Here is a 21,240-nt window from a genome sequence, read left to right as displayed (position 1 = left end):
GTGATGCAGACCTCAGATCAAGGGTGATTTCCTCATAAAGGTCTTCGCTAACATCCAATTTAGAGCTTCCCTCCCTAAGCTCTCTTTCATTATATCACGGAGTTCCCAAGTTTTATAACCTTCAAAGCACTCATTACTCTCTGAAACTACCTGTTTATTTCTTCACTTGTTTATTGTTGTTCTTATTAAAATGCGGACCCCATGGATGCTGAGCTGTGGTTTGTCCTAGAACAGGATGGGGAACCTTTGTTCTGCCAAGGGCCATTTGGATATTTGTAACATCATTCGCGGGCCATCCACAATGATCCACTTAAAAAATGAGCCTCCTGTATTTGGTCCAACATTTCATTAACTCACCCCTGATGCCTTGGCAGGGCCAGACCAAAGGATTTCGCTGGTCTTCCACGGCCCGCGGGCCGGGCGTTCCCCAGCCCGGTCCTAGAGGAAATGGAGTGTAATTCCCTGCAGTGGGGTTCAGGCCGCCTCCACACCACAGCAGTACGATCTTGGCAAGTTGCTTAGCCTTTTTATACCCTAGTTTCCTCATTTGCAAAATGGGGCTAATCATAGTACAAACAGGCAACAATAGAGCTATTGTGTGAACTTAATGAGCTAACACTGGTAGTTATTAATAGAAATAGAAAGTATTCACTGGTTAGCACCCAGAGCAATACAGTGAGTCCTCACTGAACACCGTTGATAGGTTCGGTGACTTTAAGCAAAACAACATGTCACAAAACCAATTTCACCAGAGGCTAACGGATATGAACAAGAATTCTGTTCCTATGGCATCTCATCCAATGTTACAACGAAACGATGTTGAACAAGACGACGTTATTCCAGAACCTATGTACATGATTTGTATAGCAGCTGCTCATTAAATATTTCTAGATTAAATGAAACGACAAAGGCCCGTTAGTTGTAAAGCACCTACTGTGTGCTGTTTGGCATAATGCTAGGGATTCGGGAGATTAAAAAACAAAAAGGTATCTATTTCTTGAAGATAAATCCAGTGAGAAAAAGAAGGAGGGGTGAAGAAACATCAGGGAAAACTTAGCGAAAGGAAACACTGAAGATCATCCAGAAAGGATGCCATCAGCTGTGACGCAGGCAAGGCAGGTGTAGGGCCAACGCCTGTCACCCACCGGGGTGGGAAGGAGGGCTGACAAGCCTCATGAAGAAGAGGCACCCTGTAGGACCGCCATGCCCGGGGAGGGCGTGGGTCCATGGCAACTCACACCTGGTGGCCTTCAACCCTTCCTGCCGTGTCCATGTCTCCCCTCGGACACTGTGTGTATGTGATGGATGGCGGACATGGATGGAAAGCAGCCACGAGAGAGTAAAAGAGGTTTGAGTGGGAGCATTCAGCCTGAGCGATGTCAGGGAACAGCAGGAGGGACCCCCAGTTCAGCCCAACACTTGTATGAAGCCCTAAATATGCGCTGGGGTCACCGTACCGAATGTACAGGACACCACAAGATCACGTGGGGCCCTGTCCAAGCCAGCGGCCCACCCACTTAGACACAGAGATGGTAACAGGTGGGTGATGCAGAGCATCTTCCCCACCCTGGAGGCCATCTCTTCTGCCTCCTGGTCAAGGGACACAGCCCTGGCTCTAACATCAGGAATCCAGGTTTCTCCTGCCCCTCTCATGAGCCATGCACTGTTGGGCAAACGAGCCTTAAGGCCATTTTAGAACATGATCATATCCTGAGAGCATTTTCTTCAACCACAGGAGTGCCCTCATCTAGTGAAGGCTGTCACAGCCCTAGCTCTGTCACAGGGGTGACATCATGGGGCAGGGGAGAGACAGACAAGGAGCCTCAGAGCCTCTGGTCGGCCGGAAGGCGAGGTGCTCAGGGGCACAGCATGGGGAGAGAAGAGTGGATTTTCGGTGCCCCTTTAGTTGGTTCTCATGAACCTGTTCCGTCCCTCTTAGGAACTGGGACTGACACTTCTCCGGTTACAAGAATCCTAGGGTGGCAGGCAGAGCTGCCGAAGGACAACTGTCCTCCCCCGTAACACCGCGGAGCAGCCTGGCACAAGTGTGCACGTGCCTAGCGCTGGCCCTGGTCAGACAGAAATCAAGTCATCATGGCCCTAACCGGTTTGGCTCAGTGGATGGAGCATCGGCCTGCAGATTCAAGAGTCCCAGGTTCGATTCCGGTCAAGGGCATGTACCTTGGTTGCGGGCACATCCCCAGTAGGAGGTGTGCGGGAGGCAGCTGGTCGATGTTTCTCTCTCATCGATGTTTCTAACTCTCTATCCCTCTCCCTTCCTCTCTGTAAAAAATCAATAAAATATATATTAAAAAAAGAAAAAAGAAATCAAGTCATCGTGGGCATCTCAGGAGGCCTCTTTTACAACTCCGGGACCTTCTTTGTTTCGTTCCTGAAGTTCATTGGTAAACACATCTTCCCTTGCAAGTACCCCGAAGATCAAGTTTGTCTTTTCTTAGAAATGCCTTCCGGGGTGGCACCCAGGTACTCTTGTGAAGTCCACTTTCTAGGAGCTGCTGACCTGAGAGACCTTTGCCGGACAAGGCCCGGGACTGAGCATGAGCAGAAGGGTCAGGGTTGGCACGACCACAGGCAAGGCAACTGTCTGCTCGAAGCAGGGAGGGAGCAAAAAAACCAAAAATAAAATGCAAACACATGGGTCGTGGTTTTAAAAATCCAAACGGAAGACCCTCAAGAGGAGACAACAGTGGATTTGAACACAGTGTCGACGAGACGTGACAGGGCACACACTTCAAAGCTAAGATCCTAGACCACTATTTAAAGCACACACCACAGAACACTCCTTAATCACATGATCACCCTCCATCAGCTTCCTCTAAGGAATTCAATCTCAACATCCATATTTAAGAATCTGGAAGCCAAGAGGTGCCGGTGCATATGTACGTCGCCACCACTCATGTGGTGCTGTCTAGGGGAGGGGACCCCAAGAGTTGCAGGCTGGATTATTAGTGAAATATTGTACTACTATTTTTTTTATCAAAGCCTTTGAGACCCAGTGTGCATTGTGCACTTGTAGCACATCCGGTGTGGAAGAGCTATTCCCAGTGCTCAGCAGCCATGTGGGACTCACGGCTACCATACTGGACAGTGAGGATGGAGATAACAACGGTTGTTATCCCCATTAAATGAGTTAATACCCAGGGCCAATTTCATTCCCATGTTACAAGTGTGAACTAAGATGTGTGTGTGTGTGTGTGTGTGTGTGTGTGTGTGTGTGTGTGCATGTAGAAGCAGTGACCAAGGCCCACAACAATCTAAGGGGCAGTAAGCTACCAAATGGCGGGCAACTCCCATCCAACATCAACAGCCCCTCTCCTCTCAGGAAAAGACACTTCACCTGGGAGCAGAGGCCCTCTGAGGGATTACCCAGAGCGGGCTCTCTTACTCCCATCCCTCCACATCTTCCTGATACACACCTTAATACTAGCAAAATCAAGGGACCATGCACAAGAGCTGGCAGTGTCTTTCCTTAAAGCACCGTGCAGCCAGATGGGGAAGCCCGGGGGGCTCTGAATGGCTGGGGCGTGGGGAGGAAGAAAACGTGTGGGAAGGAGCTTGGCTCACTGAGTCCCTGAGCATCCCCCTCACTGGCCCTCTGGGGCCACCATCCAGACTGCCCAGCCACCAGCTAAGTACACGGAGCCAATGACTCTCCTCTCCACTCCCTGGGAAAAGCTTTGCCTTGTAAATCCAGAAAAACGTCCAGTCACAAGCAGGAGATTGATTTCAAGGTAATTATCTAGGCAGCTTTGCGGCGTCTGAGTCTCAGTCCTCCAAGCATTCTCAGAGTTCCCTCAAGTGATGCAGACACTAACAGGAAAGCTCTGTCTCCTTTATGGGCAAGGCCATGCTCAGCTTCTCCCAACTTGTGTAAGCAAGAGCGGCCCATCACGCTGTCATTCATTCAAGTCATTCGTTCTCAGTGGAGTGGGGTGGGCTGCCTCGTCCCCCTCAAGGTAGGAAAGAAGAGGCCCACCCTCAGAGGGAAGACAGGGGAGGTTGGGTGAGAAGAGATGAACAAATGAACTTGTATATATACACACACACACACACACACACACACACACACACATACATACATACACACTGAGTGGCCAGATTATTATGATCTCTGAACGCATAATAATCTGGCCACTCAGTGTGTGTGTGTGTGTGTGTGTGTGTGTGTGTGTGTGTGTGTGTGTGTTAGAGGCCCGGTGCATGAATTCGTGCATGGGTGGGGTCCGGCCAGCCTGGCCAGGGGGAGGGGACATGGGCGGTTGGCCGGCCTGCCTGCTAGTCGAACTCCTGGTCAAGGGGACAATTTGTATATTAGCCTTTTATTATATAGGATTATTATTATATATACACTGAGTGGCCAGATTATTATGCGTTCAGAGATCATAATAATCTGGCCACTCAGTGTACATATATGTCATAACCAGTGGACACAGACAATGGGGTGGTGAGGGCGGGGAGGGGGGAGCAGGAGCAGGCTTGAAGAGGTTAATGGGGCGGGGGAGGAGAACCTATGAAATACTTTCAACAATAAAGATTTTTTTTAAAAGAATAGGAGGTTCACCTAATAAGGGCAGACGAATGCATTTTTACATAATATGTAAGATTAATTATAATGAATTCAACCCAATTCGTCCACTTTATCAAGGAAGACAAGCTAATTATCTGGTGGAGAATTAGCACCTATTTAAAGGGCATTTTACCTCAATTTAGCAAAAGGAACTAATGGGAATTGTCTTTCCATCCTGAGACACTTCTGACTGTGTTTGCTTCAGCACTCCCATGTCAGCATCACCCTAAAACCCAGGGCTCAGAAAAGCAGGGAGGGTGGGAGGCACACACAAATGACACAGCACCTCCCAGGCCACTTCCTTCTGCTGTGATGTCCCTTTCAAAGCGTCTTCTCGACAGTGTCAACAGGAGTGACTCATATTTTCGACACGAGGTGGTGGTGGCCCCGCGCACCACTCGCTCTCACAGCAGCTTCTGCTTTTAACGTGCGGAGCGGGGCCTCCACACTCCCCACTCCGCCCGGCAAAGGAGAAGCCCAGACTGACAACACGCTCCTCTGGGAGTCCATGAGCAACGACCTGTGATCAAGGATCAAGGCTTCTCTTAAAACCAGTCACGTCAATAGGCAGTCGGCTCTTGTGTTCTGAAGGGAAAGGCAGGAATAAACAGTAAAGAAAATTAGGGGCTGGCGGGGGGGTAGGGGGCGGCGGTAGATTCTAAGCAAGGGTACTCCTTCTAAGAGGCTTCTCCTACACTCTCAAAAATTTAGAAGTCATCTTAGCCTCATTCACAGGCAATGTAGTGGAGTAAAATGGGACGCCGCCATAAAAGTAGGCATGGTGTAACACTCAAACATGACAATACAGGAAGCCAAAGCACAGGCAATGAAGAGTGAAAATGGGTTTCAGTTTCTAGATGAGAAATCTGCAGACGATGCACATATATGGGTAAAGAATGAAGAGGACGTGTAAAAATGAAACTAAAGGCAGGCAGGGGGATTTGTAGAGCATCTGGGTTTTTTTGTTTTTCTTTCTTTCTAAAACTTTCTTAATATTCCAACAACGGGTAGACGATTGAGTCTTTGCTAAGACGTCATTCGATAAGATTTCCTTACGTAGAAACAGTACATAATTTCCCAGGATGGCCCTGATTCAGAAAAAGTACGGATGCAGTGATCTAGTCACCCCTCGAGAAACACCGGGTTTTTCCAAACCTTTAAACAAAACAACCCACCAAGGATCAAAGAGTTCCTACCCATATTGCCCCAGTGGCAATGTCAATTCATCGCCCATCCATCTCTTGGCTATAGTAGATACCGGTACATTACTATGGTAGGTATTTGATATTATAATTATGGTAAATTTTTCGTAAAGGTCAGCTGTTGAAGGTCTAAGCATTGTTCACAGCACTTGTACACTGATTATCTAATTTAATCCGCAATCGATCCCACGAGAAAAGCGCCACTACTCTCCCATTTCATGGATAAGAAAACTGAGGCCCAGCAAGTTTCATCTGCTCAAGTTCCTGCCTCCAGAGTGGCAGAGTCAGAATTCCGACTGGGCAGTCTGGCTCGGGGACCTGTGCCGCTCACCTCCGTCCTGTACTCCCTCTGCTAGAAAAGAGGGAAATTCTTTTTTTTTTAATTTCTTTACTGATTAAGGTATCACATATGTGTCCTCATCCCCCCATTGCCATCCCAAACCCCTCCCCACGCATGCCCCCACCCCCCTGTTGTCCGTGACCACTGGTTAGGCTCATGTGCATGCACACAAGTCCTGTGGTTGAAATTCTTAACGGGAAGGCTGCGTGCAAACGCCGAGCAGCAGCGGCTTCGCTGAGAAGTCCCTCGCTTCATAAGCTCCTCGCAAAGGGAAAAGGAAAAAAAAAACACGGAGTGACCAGGCCAACACGTGGCCCCACAGGGATGGCTTGTTCAGTAACAACTTGGACGGGAACCGAAGGACTGTACTCCCACTGGGAGTTTTAGAAAAACGACTGGACTGAGAGTTGGGAAACACGGCTCCTACGCCAGCTGTGCTACCAGCTTCTTCTACGCCCTCGGGCGAGGCATCAGTTTCCACGTCTATAAAATGGGACAGATGAGACGCACGCTGAACAGTCTGCTTGAACCCAGGCTCCCCCCAGGATCCCCAGGTCCATCCTGCTCTCTTTCGAGGGCGTTGCCTGTGCCTGGGCCAGGGTCTGACCCACCACACTCCCAGATGACCTGAGCTGCACGTGGCTTAGACTGTAGAAGGGAAGGAGAAAGATCAGGAAGGAGAGAGACGCAGGAGAGAACAACAATAATGAGTAAAGAGTTTGAAAAGATCTCCCGTTCACTATCTCAGAGAACTGCCTTTCCCCAAGGGTAAGATAACCTAACTAGAGGTTCTTCCTTCACACACTTGAGGGAGGAGGGAAAGCATTAAGAATGAGATCTGATGAGCAACATAAACTGATGAACAAAAACAGACCCGGAGACAGAGAAGCATCGATCAGACCGTCAAACCTCAGAGGGAAGGCAGGGGAGGGTGGAGGTAAGGGGGAGAGGTCAACCACAGGACTTGTGTGCATGCATATAAGCCTAACCTATGGACACAGACTCCAGGGGGGTGAGGGCATGAGTGGGGGAGTGGGGGGAAATGGGGGGGCTAAGGACACATATGTAATACCTTCATCAAAAAGAGAAAAAAGCCGAAACTGGTTTGGCTCAGTGGATAGAGCGTCAGTCTGCGGACTGAAGGGTCCCAGGTTCGATTCAGGTCAAGGGCATGTACCTTGGTTGTGGGCACATCCCCAGTAGGGGGTGTGCAGGAGGCAGCTGGTTGATGTTTCTCTCTCATCAATGTTTCTAGCTCTCTATCTCCCTCTCTGTAAAAAATCAATAAAATATATATATATTTTTTTTTAAAAAGAGAAAAAATTTTTTATCTAAAAAAATAAAAAAGAATGAGATCTGTGCCTGGCTGGTGTAGCTCAGTGGTTGAGCGTCGACCCTTGAGCCAGGTGATCACGGTTCAATTCCCGGTCAGGGCACATGCCCGGGTTGTGGGCTCGATCTCCAGTGTGGGGTGTACAGGAGGCAGCCCTTCCATGATGGTCTCTCATCATGGATGTTTCTCTCTCTCTCCCCCTCTCCCTTCCTCTCTGAAATCACTGAGAAGAATCAGACCTGTAACTCACTTGGGAAGAGGCATGGGGCCGGCCTGGAAAGAACTTGGGCTTTGAGATCTGAAGGACTGGGTTTCAGTTCTCATCTCCATTCCCTGGTGGGTAGCAGGGGAAGATACTGACTCTGATGCTCAGATCCTCATCTGTGGGACTGGGGAGCTGAAACCTGGCTTAACATGCTGAGCTGAGAACTGAGTAAGACACATATGTGACAGCCCCGTGCCTCGTCCATAACATTCAATAGCTATTCATGTTTCTCCCCCCTCCCCCCCGAATCTACCTGGAAAATAATTTCCTAATATCAAGAATGATAGGTAAGTCAGACCCAGAGCAGTTATATGTGATTAAGTAGTATTCTGCGGCCAGATTAAAATATCACTGCATGAGAATCGTAAGACCATCCTTACAAAGTCTTATCATCAAAATGTGCTATTTTAATAAGACTAGAAATACCAGACCCACGAAATGTCCCTGATCGCTCCAGAGAAGGTCCTCTTACAGGGCTGTGTCTAGTCTCATTGTTTTAAGAGAGAAGCAGGCGCGGTGATAACGAATGACAATAACGCGCAGTCTTGAACACCGGAAGCTGGGACTCAAGGCCAGGAGCAGGAAGACGCTGTCCCTGAGACCCCGAGCGTACCCCTCTGCCCTCCACTGTCCTGTTCTCTCTGCTCCCCTGCCCGCCCGCCCTCCGCTCCCAATTTATTTTTCCTTCTCACTCGCCAGCATCACAGCAGTAGTAGACTCTGGGGCTAGGAGTCAAACAACGTGGGATCCTTTCTTCCACCGGATAAACACGAACGTAATAACGAACTAGACAGGGAGGCTCCGGCCCAAAGTGCTGACTGCCTCCACACCTGGGGACACTTAGCTGGGAGCTGACGTTATACACTGAGAGGGGTACGCTCCTCGAGGGGAGGTCAGGCCGACAGCACCCCCCCAATGGGACCGGTCCATCTGCTGCTCACTTCAGGGAGAGATGGGCAACAGATAGCCTGCCGGGGGCCCCGGCTCTGTGGGAAGACAAGGGAAGAGTTTGGCTTTGTTTTGTTTTCCACGAAATGTGAGTCTTTGAGGGCCAACAAATGACCAGTAGGCCTTCACCACAAATAACACACTCCGGGCGCCACAGATAACTGGATGAGTCTGCAAACGCTTCGCTTCCTGGGGGTGATCGTCCACCCAGCCAGACCCTCAGCATCGGGCAACAGCCTTTATCTTCTACGAATGGGCCAGACACATGCTCATTTCCTCATCCAAACGCAGAGACACGCTCACGTTCAGTTGTTGCCTTGAAGTTCCATAAAATATGGGTCTTGCTGGGGGGAGGGAGTGAGATGAATATACGTGTGTGTGTGTGTGTGTGTGCGTGTGTGTGCGTGTGTGTGTGTGTGTGTGTGAGTGTTCCCCAACTTTTAAGTAATAATAGACGATACAGACATAAGCTGGGGGGGGGGGGTTGGGGGGGGGAAGGATGCTAAGACCTTCCTCTTGGCTTATGGATGCAACAGCTCAAGAGTCAGATCCACAGTTAGAAAGGCCACTACATCGACTTGCCCATAACGTCCGTTTTTAATGTTCTACCACCAAGTTCAGGCCGTGGCTTGTCCTCCCCCTCTCCTCTGCCCTCACATCTTTCTGAAGGGATGAGGTTGTACACGGCTGGAGCATATATGTATACGGAGACACAGCCCATTCAAAAACGCCCAAGAGGACAGGTTTAGGGAACACGCAGCTTGGGAACGGCAGGCCGGTGTCTCCATCCCGGCCCTGGCCCCGACGGCGATTTCTAATCGAACTTGCAAACTTTCTTTCCTAAGCGGGCCAGCCTTGTTTGTGAAATAGCGTGTCCAGTGCCTGTTTGCTTAGCGCGCCCCCTTTCCGGAGGCGGCACGCAGGAAAACACACACAGGCCCCGCTCCTACCAGCAACGTGGCCAGCACGAGGGAGGCCCAACTGACCAAGGTCCCCTCCAACGCACGGAGGGGCCCTCTCAGCCCTGAGCTGCGGCGGGAGAGAGAACATCTATTTCCTTGTCTCTTAAAAACCAACACATTCTTTTAAGAAACATTTCTTTTCGGATCAAGGCCATGAAAGAAATTCTGCTGGCCTGCGAAGATGTGCTTAGAAAAGGCTGGACTCTCTCTTGCCAGGGGAAAGAGGAAGACAAAAGCCAAATGCCACCCACACACACATGCACCTCCCAGGTCAGTGGTCGGCAAACTCATGAGTCCACAGAGCCGAATATCAACAGTGCAACGACTGAAATTTCTTTGGAGAGCCACATTTCTTAAACTTAAACTTCTTCTAACGCCACTTCTTCAACATAGACTCGCCCAGGCCGTGGTATTTTGTGGAAGAGCCACACTCCAGGGGACCAAAGAGCCGCATGTGGCTCGCGAGCCGCGGTTTGCCGACCACGGTCCCAGGAGAATGGCATCTCAAGATGAACCGGCCCCTAAACAAGGCCGTGCGGCTGAAGACGATGAAGAACACAAGCAGGTATTGATCATCAAGGAGGGAGGCTGTGGAATACCGGTCTGGTTTGTATATGGCTCTCAGTCTAGCATTTAGACCAGGCGTCCTCACACTACGGCCCGCGGGCCACACGCAGGTGTTTTTGCCGTTTTGTTTTTTTACTTCAAAATAAGATATGTGCAGTGTGCATAGGAATTTGTTCATAGTTTTTTTTTTAAACTATAGTCCGGCCCTCCAACGGTCTGAGGGACAGTGAACTGGCCCCCTGTTTAAAAAGTTTGAGGACCCCTGATTTAGATGATAAGGGTTACGATGGCAGCTTCCCCATCCCGAAAAGGCTTTAATACTATTTGATGAACAAATGAATGGATCTCTTTTACCCACAAGGCCCTACCTATATGGGAACCAACCCACCAAAAAGTCTCTAGAAACCTGAGACACTCGGTACAAGCATGACATTCCCTAGAAGATGGGATTAAATCAACATTGCTATCGGCCCCATTTTTCTAGAACCCAGGTCAAAAGCAGGATCATGAGTTGCTGGCTTCGAGAGATCTTAGACTTGGGTCCTTCTAGTTCTGGAATGAAATCTGGAAATTCAACAAAAAAGATCAATGCTCACATAGTTGACTAAATAGCCCGGCCAGTGTGGCTCGGTGGTTGAGCATTGACCCATGAACCAAGAGGTCACTGGTTCAATTCCCAGTCAGGACACGCGCCTGGGTTGCAGGCTTGATCCCCAGCAGGGGGGCGTGCAGGAGGCAGCTGGCCAATGTTTCTCATCATTGATGTTTCTATCTCTCTCTCCCCTTTCCCTTCTTCTCTCTCTAAAACTCAATAAAAACATATTTAAAAAATGACTGACTAAATATAGTGCCTTCTTTTATATTTGCATGCTGCCCATTAGATGCTGTTATCCATAGATAATAATACACACACACACTTCAATCTATCGACTTGGCAAGACCTATGTTAGCACTCAGGACCAAGACTCTAAAATTAATGATGCATGTGACCTTGAACAAGGGATAAACTTCCCTAGGCCCCATGTCTGTAGCAGCATAACGAGAAGAAGGGACGAGACCAATGGCTCTGACTGTGCTGGGCTCAGAATCACCTGGGAGCTTTAATAACCTTTTGCACTTGGATGTCGAATGTGACTCGACACGGTTAGCATTAGAATAAAGGAATCGAGAAAAAAGCAAGCGAGTGCAAAGGGTTGACACGCCTGATGCACAGGTGTGGACCCCAGACCAATTTAATCAGAATCTCTGGAGGTGGCGACTGAGCATCGAAGGTTTAAGTCGTCCCAGTTGATCCCAATGAGCAGCCAGCTGTGAAAACTATTGGGCTAGGGCAGTGGTGGGCAAACTCATTAGTCCACAGAGCCAAACATCAACAGCACAACGACTGAAATTTCTTTGGAGAGCCACATTTTTTAAACTTAAACTTCTTCTAACGCCACTTCTTCAACATAGATTCTCCCAGGCCGTGGTATTTTGTGGAAGAGCCACACTCAAGGGGCCAAAGAGCCGCATGTGGCTCGCGAGCCGCGGTTTGCCGACCACGGGGCTAGGGGGCCTCTGAGCTTCCTTCTGGTTCCCCAAACTGGGCTTCTTGAGTTTGAAAAGATGACCTCCCGTGGGATTAGAACGCCTACCCTCCGTGGGTAGTGTATCCTTATCTGCCCTCTTGAGATAAATTGCCCGTGCTCTGCAGACCAGAGCATATTTAGGCCCAAACCGTGGCCCAGCAACCCTGGGATGGGGGACTGTTAACTGCTCATGACCGTGGGCCTTTGGAAGCAGGGGCTCCTGGTGGAAAGCTCCCGCCCAGCTCCTGGGGGCGTGTGAGCCACAGACTGTGGCCGAAGGTTCTTCTGCTCCCGACCCTGCTTTTGCGAATCTACCATCATTAGCGGCCACGGCCACGGGAGGCCTGATGGGAACTGGTGCGGCCACGTGGTTCATACTTAACTTGCTCCCACAGTGCTGCACTGAGAACAATGGCCACACCCGCCCCCAAGCCACACCCTTCCTGTCCTGTAAGAGGTTTGGAAAATGGGGGGCTGGGAGCAGGGCCCAGGGGCCTGAGCTATGGAGAGCTACGTGCCAGGCACTTCATCTACGTCATCTCAGTTTGTCCTGGGATGTTGAAATGATCCCCATTTTACAATGGAACAAAACTGGGGATCTGAGGGGCAACCTGAGTTGCCTGAGGACACCTCTAGTCCAGGGTGGAAAAGCCTGGAAGTGGAGCCAGGTGTAAGGGAGCTGAACTGAGGAGCAGCCGGAGTGAGGCAGCGAAGGGGGAGATGGGGAGAGGGAGGGAGAGGCGGGGAGAGAGCTCACCTCTCTTTTCACTGACATTTTAATTAAGAAGGAGCGTAGTATGTCCAAGAGCTCGGAGAGGACACGGGCAACTGCGGACCAGTTCAGGGAACAGGTTCAGGACGCGCTCGCAGAGAGGAGCCGGCCTGTCCATGACTTCACACGCGATCTCCTTCCCATGTCCAAGCTTCCAGAAGTTTCCACGGGGAGAGCGCTGCCCCTCCTCCCACCTCCCCTTTTATAGTCAGACTACAATCCCGACTCCAAAAATAAACCAGCCTGAGGAGGGGCCGGGAAAAGCAAAGCTTAACAGTTTTTCTGCTTTCGCTACTGAGTGACGGGGCATTACGTGGACAGATGTCTCATCCCATTTTTACAAATCCCCCTCCAAACCAATGATTCTAGGATAGGCCCGAATTACTCTGGCCTCTTGACCCAACATGTTTTTGTAATTACTTGGCACTCCAACTGTATGCTACTTAAATTAGGGACCAGTCACCAAGTTATTTTTAGCCGACAGCCACACACACACACACACACACACACAGGCTGCTGTACCTGGCTTGTTAGCTGTGCTCCTTTGGAAAAGGAGCCAAAACTGCCTTTTTTACTGGCACCATCATTCCTGTTCAACCAACGGTAATGACATTAAGCGGCATGTTTGAGTCGTTACCATGAGGAACTACTTAAAACACTCTGCACACTTTAGTTCCTTGTATTCCTAACTAACACTATGAGACAGCTACTGGGCCCAGCAAGGGCGGGAGCTGGGGGGGAGGGGGAAAGGGAAGGGGAAGGGGGCGCGAAGCGGGGGGCAAAGGCGGGGCGAGGGGAGGAGATCAAGACCAGAACTCAGACAGACCAGATCCCAGGTCCGGCCTGAATTTCCCCCCCCCTTTGCTACAGGGTTCAGTTAGCCACGTCCGGGTGTTAAACGGAGGTTCCGAATGACAACACTGCGTTTGTGAATCTAGAAATGTCCTCGTAACATCCCCAAGAGACAAGAGGAAATCGTGTACCCCCCACAAAACAGAGCAGAGAGAGAAAGACGATGCTCCCAGCATTTCTGATTTCTGAGCACAGCCACTCAGGATCTTGCCATCACACTCACTGTCACCCACAGGTTTACTTCGGAATCCTTTTGACTGTGGACCAACGTGCAATCGATGTTGCTCATTAGGAGTTAGGGAGGAACGTTTTACGGTATGAGAGTCTAACCCCCTACGTTATCTAAATCTTCTCTAGGGAACAGTCTCCTGAAGTAACTCCCTCTCCTCCCCCTGCTCCCCAATAAATGCCTCTGAGTCAGTCTTTGTTCTGTGACAGCGCAGAGCAAGTGCAGGCATGGACCCTGACGTAGCTGAGCTGAGCGGGGAGCTCTGGACCCCCCAGTTACCACCTGGAGCCCTCCCCCCAGAAGGAGGGCTGTTTCTCCATAGCCCTGACCGCCTGGCAGTCACAGCAGAAGTTATGAGTTTGGAAAAATTCTCCAAAACGGTCACATGACACTATTGAGTAAAAATGTTGTCCATACTCTACTATAAAATACCCCAGCCTTCTTAATTTTAAAACATTAGGTTGAAACATAAAGCATGTTTACATACATTAAAATATTGTCTGTTCTATAAATGTTTTCAATCAAAAAAAATAAATAAAAAAGGAAGAGAAGGCAAATAGTAGGGAAGATAGTACTAATAGTTTAAAATCTGGTGTCAGGCATGTGGGTGCTCCCTCCACTCTTTCCTACTTTTCTCTATATTTGAAATTTCTTGTAGTAAAAATTTTAAAGGCGTAGACTGTTTTTAAGGAGGAGGTGGTGACGCCTCTTTAGGTAAATGACAAATTATTTCCCTGAACCCAACCTTGGGCGCCTGACCAACATCACAGCAATGATGGCAGCTCTCACCCTGGGAGGCCCAAGGATTGTCTAGCCTTCGGATTCCGTGTGGTTAGAAACCCCATTCAACATCACGTTTGGGTAAAAACAAATGATAACTCGTCCCAAGATGTTGCAAATCCCTCCCTATCTCTTCATTTCTCTGGGCTGGGCAGAAGCGCGGGTCTGAAGCCGTGTTTGCTTCGGAAGCTGAGACTAAACCGTGGATTCAGGGGAGGGGATTGTAAGTGAGAGCAGGAACTTAATCTCAGGGGCTCCGGCGCTGATCACCTCCTTCCCGGCCTGACACAGCATTACTAAAACGGGCCCCGGGCGGCCGCTCCCCTTGACAGGCAGCACCAAACATGGAGAACGTGGCACTGAAACAGGGGACATGACACTTGGACAGGGAGGGTAGCAACCAGTGTTTACAAACACACACCAGGGCAGCAGGTGGGCCGGCCATAAATTACCCGAGACCGGACTGAAACCTCTGAAAATACATTAAGGAGGCCTTAGCAATGTCTACCCTAGAAGAGTCTCTCTACCCATCACCAGAGCGTCCCTGCAAAACTCACTCATTCCAAAATGGTACCACTACCACTACCACTACCACGCTTGCTAAAATAGCATCTCACGTCACCCAGGGCTGGGGTTAGTAAGAGAAACCTCAGCGGGGAGGCCAGGCCAGAATGGTCTGCTGGACCCACACAGGAGCCTGGGAGAAGGTGCTGGCCATGCCCTCTGAGGGATGCCCACCCCATTCCTCACTCCACGGTGCGCTGGCATTAACCTTTGGTTTGCCCAGATGAAAGGGTAGCGAGGGCATCCTGGTATTGCTCTCCCTTCTTTCCCACCTTGGTCCAAATTTTAGGCCGTTTCCCACAGAGAGACCAAAATGATAATGACGATAATAATAAATAGAGTAGATTATAGACCCTTCTGCTCCTGAACTACAGGTTTTTTCAAGCAAATTCCCAGATAATCGAAGAAAAAGCCCCCCAAAGCTCCAGATATTCCCACCTCTACCACCAGCGCGCCTTCCAGGTCCGCCGCCGCCGTGTGTCACCAACCCGAAAATGACAGCCCTCGCGGCGGCCACCCCGGGCGCCCAGTGGTGAGGTCAGCAGCAGGTCCGGCCCCGCCCAGTGGGGCACTCTCACTCCCTGACACTGAGGAACAACCCGGGCTGCTGGAGTCTCAGCTGCACCCACGGGAGCGGGGGAGGAACCCCACTTTCATCGGTAGCACCCAGGAGACTCATTTCTCAGTGATTGACAAGCCACCCCCAGACACAATAATTCCCACGGCCGAAAAAGAAGGTAGGATCTACAACTCCTCTAGCCAACCTCATGTTCAAGTCCGGGGTCAGCTTAGTGTATACTGTTTGATGCCCATCCTCAGAGTCTGCAGACACACAAGGCCTGCTTTTTCTCAACCTCCACTCTGCATGAGCAGAGAGATGACCATTAAGACCATCGACTACCCACTCTGTCTGCTCCCCAAGACAAACTATCACCAATGGGAAATGGGTAGGTTGTATTTTCTCATCCAAAAAAGATAAGCCAAGCCAAGATCATGGTAAGAAAACGCTAGCTGGTCAACTTACTGGGAATCACTCAAAGCCAACCAAACAAGAATATCAAGCCATACCACACAGAGGAAATCTGAACACCCCTGTGAACCCAAGAAAACCCAAGAGCGACAACAACAGAAATGAGTGGTTGCTGCCAGAACTCTCTAGATACAACCTCCACGATGGCAGCCTTCCCATCAGAGCCCACCAGCTCTAAGGGTCGTTGTGACTTTGTGGTAGTTGAGTCCAGGGAGGGGGCCTTGGAGGGCGGGCAGGCGGGTTATATCAGAGGAATTCAGAACCGTAATATTTCCAAGAATGGGACTTAGCCAAAGGCAGACTGCCTCGCTGGGAAGACCGGAAGGAGAAGGGCCGAGCTGCCTTCACAAAGACACGACGACTAACTTGCTCACCTCAATGGCCTGTTGCAATTTAAATATGTAAGATGTTCAGAGGGACCCTTCGGTGAACACAGTTCCGGAGGCTGGCTGGCGATATGGCCCAGACTGTGCACCTTGGCTCAGACATGAGAGAAGAAAGAAGATGATGATCTCTCAGAATCACCACCACCGGACAGAAGACACTGAAGAGGAAGCATGAGGTGCAGTGCCCCCAAAGGATGGTATCTTGGGGCCAAGAGGCAAGATGGACAAAGGACGAGAGCGGTCCCACTAGGTTAGGCAACACGGGGTGGAAGGAGCTCAGAGAATAGTGGGTAGTGAATTCCTCCTGCCAGGGCTCAGCCACCGTGACCTCCGAGCTATTCTGCATTGAATGCAGTGAGGCAAGTGACCACCGCCCCGTCTTGGGAGAAGCCATGATGCCGACGACTGTGAGGTGCAGCCAGAGGGAGCAGTGGGGTGGGGCGTACCTCCTAAGAATGACTCTGTCCCTTAGAGCTACGGCAGAGGAACAGATGTTTTTGATGAACGTATCCTGTGGGGCCCAGTAATAAGGATCTCTGCCCCCTCTCTATGTCACTCTACAAACCACCTAAAATCCAAGCTGACGGGAGAGGTGAGAAAGGAGGAAGAATTTCCCACAGAAAGAACGGGTACCTGTGAGTTTCCTTGCAGGTCACCATCTCAGTTCCACCAACCTGGGTTAAGTGTGAGAGATAATAACTTTCCAGCGAGTGATTGATTGGACCAGAGCTACCAGACCAGGCGTGACTTGAGCCACCCTCTGGCGTTATAAAAGCCCCTTTGGGGCAAGGGGGGGGCGGGAAAGTCTCAGAGAGGTGAAATGACTTGCACGATGCAAATCAGAAGGGGAAGCAAGACCAGAACCCAAATCTTCTGGCTTCCAGTCCAATGCTGCTGGATTCCTCTCACCACCCCAAAATAATTAAGAAAGGGCACAGGAGGGCAGACAAGAAGGACTTCTATTCTGGTCTTTGCGGGCAGGCAGGGTCGGGAGAGTGCTGGTACCTCTAAGGGAAAACCCCGAGTGACCCCAAGGCTAATCAGGGGTGCGCCGGGGAAGGGAGCATTCGTTACCTTTCAACACCAGAGGCTCTTTGCCTTCTCTCTTCAGGGACTCGAGGACTATGTGGAGTGGCTGGGAAGGCATCACCCGGCTCGGCTCATTGGTATTCTCATCATAAACTATGATTTCTTTGGAAAAGATCCTCTTGAACGAGTCCTTGCCTTCCCTACAGGAGATCAAGTCTAGCACAGTGATCTTGCCCTGCTGGAGCCTCCGCCGGCTGATCTTGTCGGCACAGTTAATGTGGACAGCTCCCTGGATGTGGCTCTTGTTGTACTCCATGAAGGGCCTGCAGTCGATGATGACCGGGCCCTGGCTCGCCAGGTGACTCTTGCTGCATTTGGTCATCTTCTTCGCCAGGTCGTTGGGGTAGATGATTTTGATGCTGGCCAGCTGCTTGGGGGTCCCCGCCGCCGGGCTGCCCACCCCACCTGCCGGACTCAGAGAGCCTGCGCTCTCATTGTTGTTGACCATCTGGGTGGCAGGGCAGGCGCTGGAGGTGCCGATGGCGGGGGCGGCGGAGCCGGCGGCGATGGCTTGGGCGGGGGCCTGGGTGTCCTTGTCGTAGGCTGCCACAGTGCAGCAGCTGGCACTGCTGCATCCACAATTCAGGGAGCGGGCAGAGCCGCTGGATGAGGGCATATACGTCAGGTTCGCAGCCTTGAGGGACACGACGGTGGTGGCGATGACAGGAGGGTGGCTGTGGCTGCCCGGCGCGGCAGAGCCAAGGTAGCTAGCGTCTAGACACAGGTTGAGATCCTGAGGCCGGACGGGCCTGGACAGTGCCACTACTACCCTGTCGTCTAAAGGAGACGGAGGCATGAGGAGGCTGAAAACTGGCAATTCAAGAAGAACTCAAGACAGTCTGTAAAGAAGGGGAGGGGGGGGGAAAGAAAGAATCAAGTCACGTGACACAAAAGGCAGGCGCATCCAATCCCTGGGAGAGGCCGCTGCGTGCCTCTGAGCAGCGTGGTCCCGAATCCCTTTTCTCACGCCGCTCCCGAACCTGGGAGACTCGTGGGCACAGGGTCCAATAGGATGCCGACCTGAGCACGCCCATCGCTTTGGTCCCTGAGTCTGAGGCTAAATGTATCGCCTAGGCACACGCTGATCAATCACCTCTCTCGGACCTGCATCGATGCTCACCCTCAGAAAAGGCAAAAGCACGAAGAGACGAAACTCGGGAGACCGAGAGGAAGGCTCTGAAGAGGTCCCTGTCCTGGGCCTCGCCTCCTGGGCAGCGCAACTATCTGAGGAAGACTCCCTTGCCCACCCGGGCATACTTCCATGTCATTCCCTGCCCGCTGCAAAGGCGGAGAATGGCCCCGCGCATGGGCACGGCTCACAGAAATATACAGCGGCTACATGTACATCGGGGCCGATGTCAACTTTCTGCACCTCAGAACGCAAGTATCCCCCTCAGTGAGTCCCTTTAGCTGGGAGCTAGTCTTGCCTGCCATTCCACTGAGCCCTTTGCAAAGCACACACAATCCTGTTAAGCCCCGGTGCTTCCTCTTAGCCTCTTCATCAGCCTGCATTTCCCCCTTCATTACAAACCGGTGTCCTAAGAGGAAGCCTCCAGCCCAGGAGCCGGGTCTGGAAGCCCCAGCCCGGGCAGATCCATCCCCCTTGGCTCCCTCGCCCCCCCCCCCCCTCCGCACCACCCCCGCCCCCACTCCTCGCTTTTAGGGAAAGGACCGCTTTGACTTCATTTCCCTAAAGGCGCACGGACTGTGCATCCTAGAGCTTCTCTCGGCGGGAGGCGGGCGCTGTGCATTAATATTTCAACCCCCACACAGAAATCCCCCTCTTCGGGGCGATGAATTCCTTAAAGATGACTTTCCCAGCTCGCCTGTCCCTGCTAAAGGGGGGGCAGGGAAGTGTTGCCCACCGGGTAGGCCTGCTGATTGGAGAGGACGCCTGCGGAGGGACAGTTCCTTCCTCCTTCAAGGCACAGGGGCGCCCTACACCCGGCCCCGCTATTAGCCATGCACACTAAGGGGAAGAGACCAAACCCCGTGCAAGAGTCACTCGTTTAAAACAACTTTAAGGGATGTCTGGGGAAATGTCATCCATCGCCCGTCTACACACGACCGTCACCGTTTTCTGACACGGAGCCCAAATGTCACAAGCAGAACCCCCCCCCTCACACACACACACACACAACACGCACATACACACACACACACACACACACACACACGCACGCACACGCACACACGGGCACGCAGGCACCCCATCCGCAGGTCCCCGCCGACTCAGGTTCCTCTCCCCCAGCTCTGGATGGGAGCGAGGGATCCAACCCCTTCCCTCCCGCCCTCCCTCCCTCCCGGCTTTCTTCCCTCCCTTGCGTAGTATTTTTTTTTTTTTTTTGGAAGAGCAAGTACTATTCCGGAAGCTAGAACTGTTTCCCAGCCGGACCCAGCGGTGCAAGTCTTTGCTTTTGTGTTACCTGGCGGGGAGCGTCCCGGGATGCACAGCCCACTTCCCTCGGAGAGGGACGCCGCCGGGGCGCGTCCGCGGGGACCCAGGCTGGGCGCCCACCTCCAGGCGGGGTGCGCGGCTCACACGCGCACGGGGTGTCTAGCGAGATCTGCATCCCTGCAGCAGAGGGTCGGGCGTCTACACACGGGCCCGCGAAACCGGCCAGACCGGCCCAGGAAACAAACCTCCCCGAGACCCTGAGCTTGCCTTGCCCCCTCGGCCCCTGGCTGGCCGACCCTCCACCTCTAGGCACAGGCTGGAATGGTAGAAAACCAAGTGGTTGGAGAACGTGCTCTTTTCCCCGCTCCTGGGGCACCTAGCACCCCCCCCCCCCACCCCACCCCCCCGCTTCGCAACACAGCGCATTCACGAGCCCCGGGCATTTAAAACTGCCGCAAAGCGTCCCAACAAACCTCATTTTCCCCCCCTCTTCGTCCAAAATCCAAACAGACTGCAGAGAGTGAAACGCACAGCGCGGCGCGAGCCAACAGCCGGAACCCGATTCAGCTCACCTGCCGTGGCTCCTCGTGAGCATCGCCACACTCACACTCACACTCACACTCACACACACACTCACACGCACTCACACGCACGCACACGCACACCGCCTTGCACTCCCGGGCTCTCGGAGCAGCCGCGGGGACTTCCACTTACTTCATCAAGGAGCGCAGCCCTCCACCATCTGGCGCCGCCTCGGTGTGGACTCGCGCACTCAGCCCCCCATTCACTCGGCTTCATTGATCTCCAGCCACAACATAGTTACTTTCTCTTTAGCTAGGACTGTAAATGTACGGCTCCGGGGAGGGGGGCGGGCCGGGTGCCGACCGACGGCGCGCGGGGCCAATAAGAACCCGGAGAGAGCTGACCGTTACCTCACAGCAGCCCGCGACCAATGGGCGGCCGGAGGGGGCGGGGCCGGGGGCGGGGCCTCGCCTCGCTCGCCAGGGGCCGCCGCTCGCGCCGCTCCGGGTCCGCGGTGTCAGGACGCGGGCGGTGATGTCATTGGCAACCAATCAACAACTTCAGGAGGGCCGGCCGGGCGGCGCGGAGCAGCTGCTCTGTATTTACATGTAAACCGAGCCCGCGGGGCGCGCTTAACCCTTTCCGGGGCCCAAGTGTCAACTGGCGGGGCTCGCCGCTGGGCTCCCCCGGGCTCTGCCCGACTTGACCGGGATCCCCTGGGGCCCCTCGCGGGGGACAGACGACGCGGTCTCTCTCTGATTCCTTCTTACGCTGGACGGTGATGCAAGTGCCGGAGTAACTTTCTAAAGGCGAGACAACGAGCGCAATCACTGTCCCCCAAAAGG

At 52.2% G+C, this 21,240-nt stretch overlaps 1 protein-coding gene across 1 annotated transcript in view; it reads right to left on the bottom strand.

The window, feature by feature from the left end:
* Window positions 1-20,754, bottom strand: part of DUSP10 (dual specificity phosphatase 10) — a 40,235-nt gene extending 19,481 nt beyond the window's left edge. The window contains exons 1-2 of the mRNA XM_008149810.3: window positions 20,588-20,754; window positions 17,461-18,314 (exon numbers count right to left, since the gene is read on the bottom strand). Coding sequence (XP_008148032.2) covers window positions 17,461-18,271 — 811 coding nt within the window. The 5' untranslated portion in view covers window positions 18,272-18,314; window positions 20,588-20,754. The remainder of the gene's footprint in view (window positions 1-17,460; window positions 18,315-20,587) is intronic.
* Window positions 20,755-21,240: the final 486 nt, after the last annotated feature.

Source organism: Eptesicus fuscus, chromosome 24, assembly GCF_027574615.1.
Source record: "Eptesicus fuscus isolate TK198812 chromosome 24, DD_ASM_mEF_20220401, whole genome shotgun sequence".
Classification (NCBI taxonomy): domain Eukaryota; kingdom Metazoa; phylum Chordata; class Mammalia; order Chiroptera; family Vespertilionidae; genus Eptesicus; species Eptesicus fuscus.
This window is presented reverse-complemented; position numbering and strand designations above follow the sequence as displayed.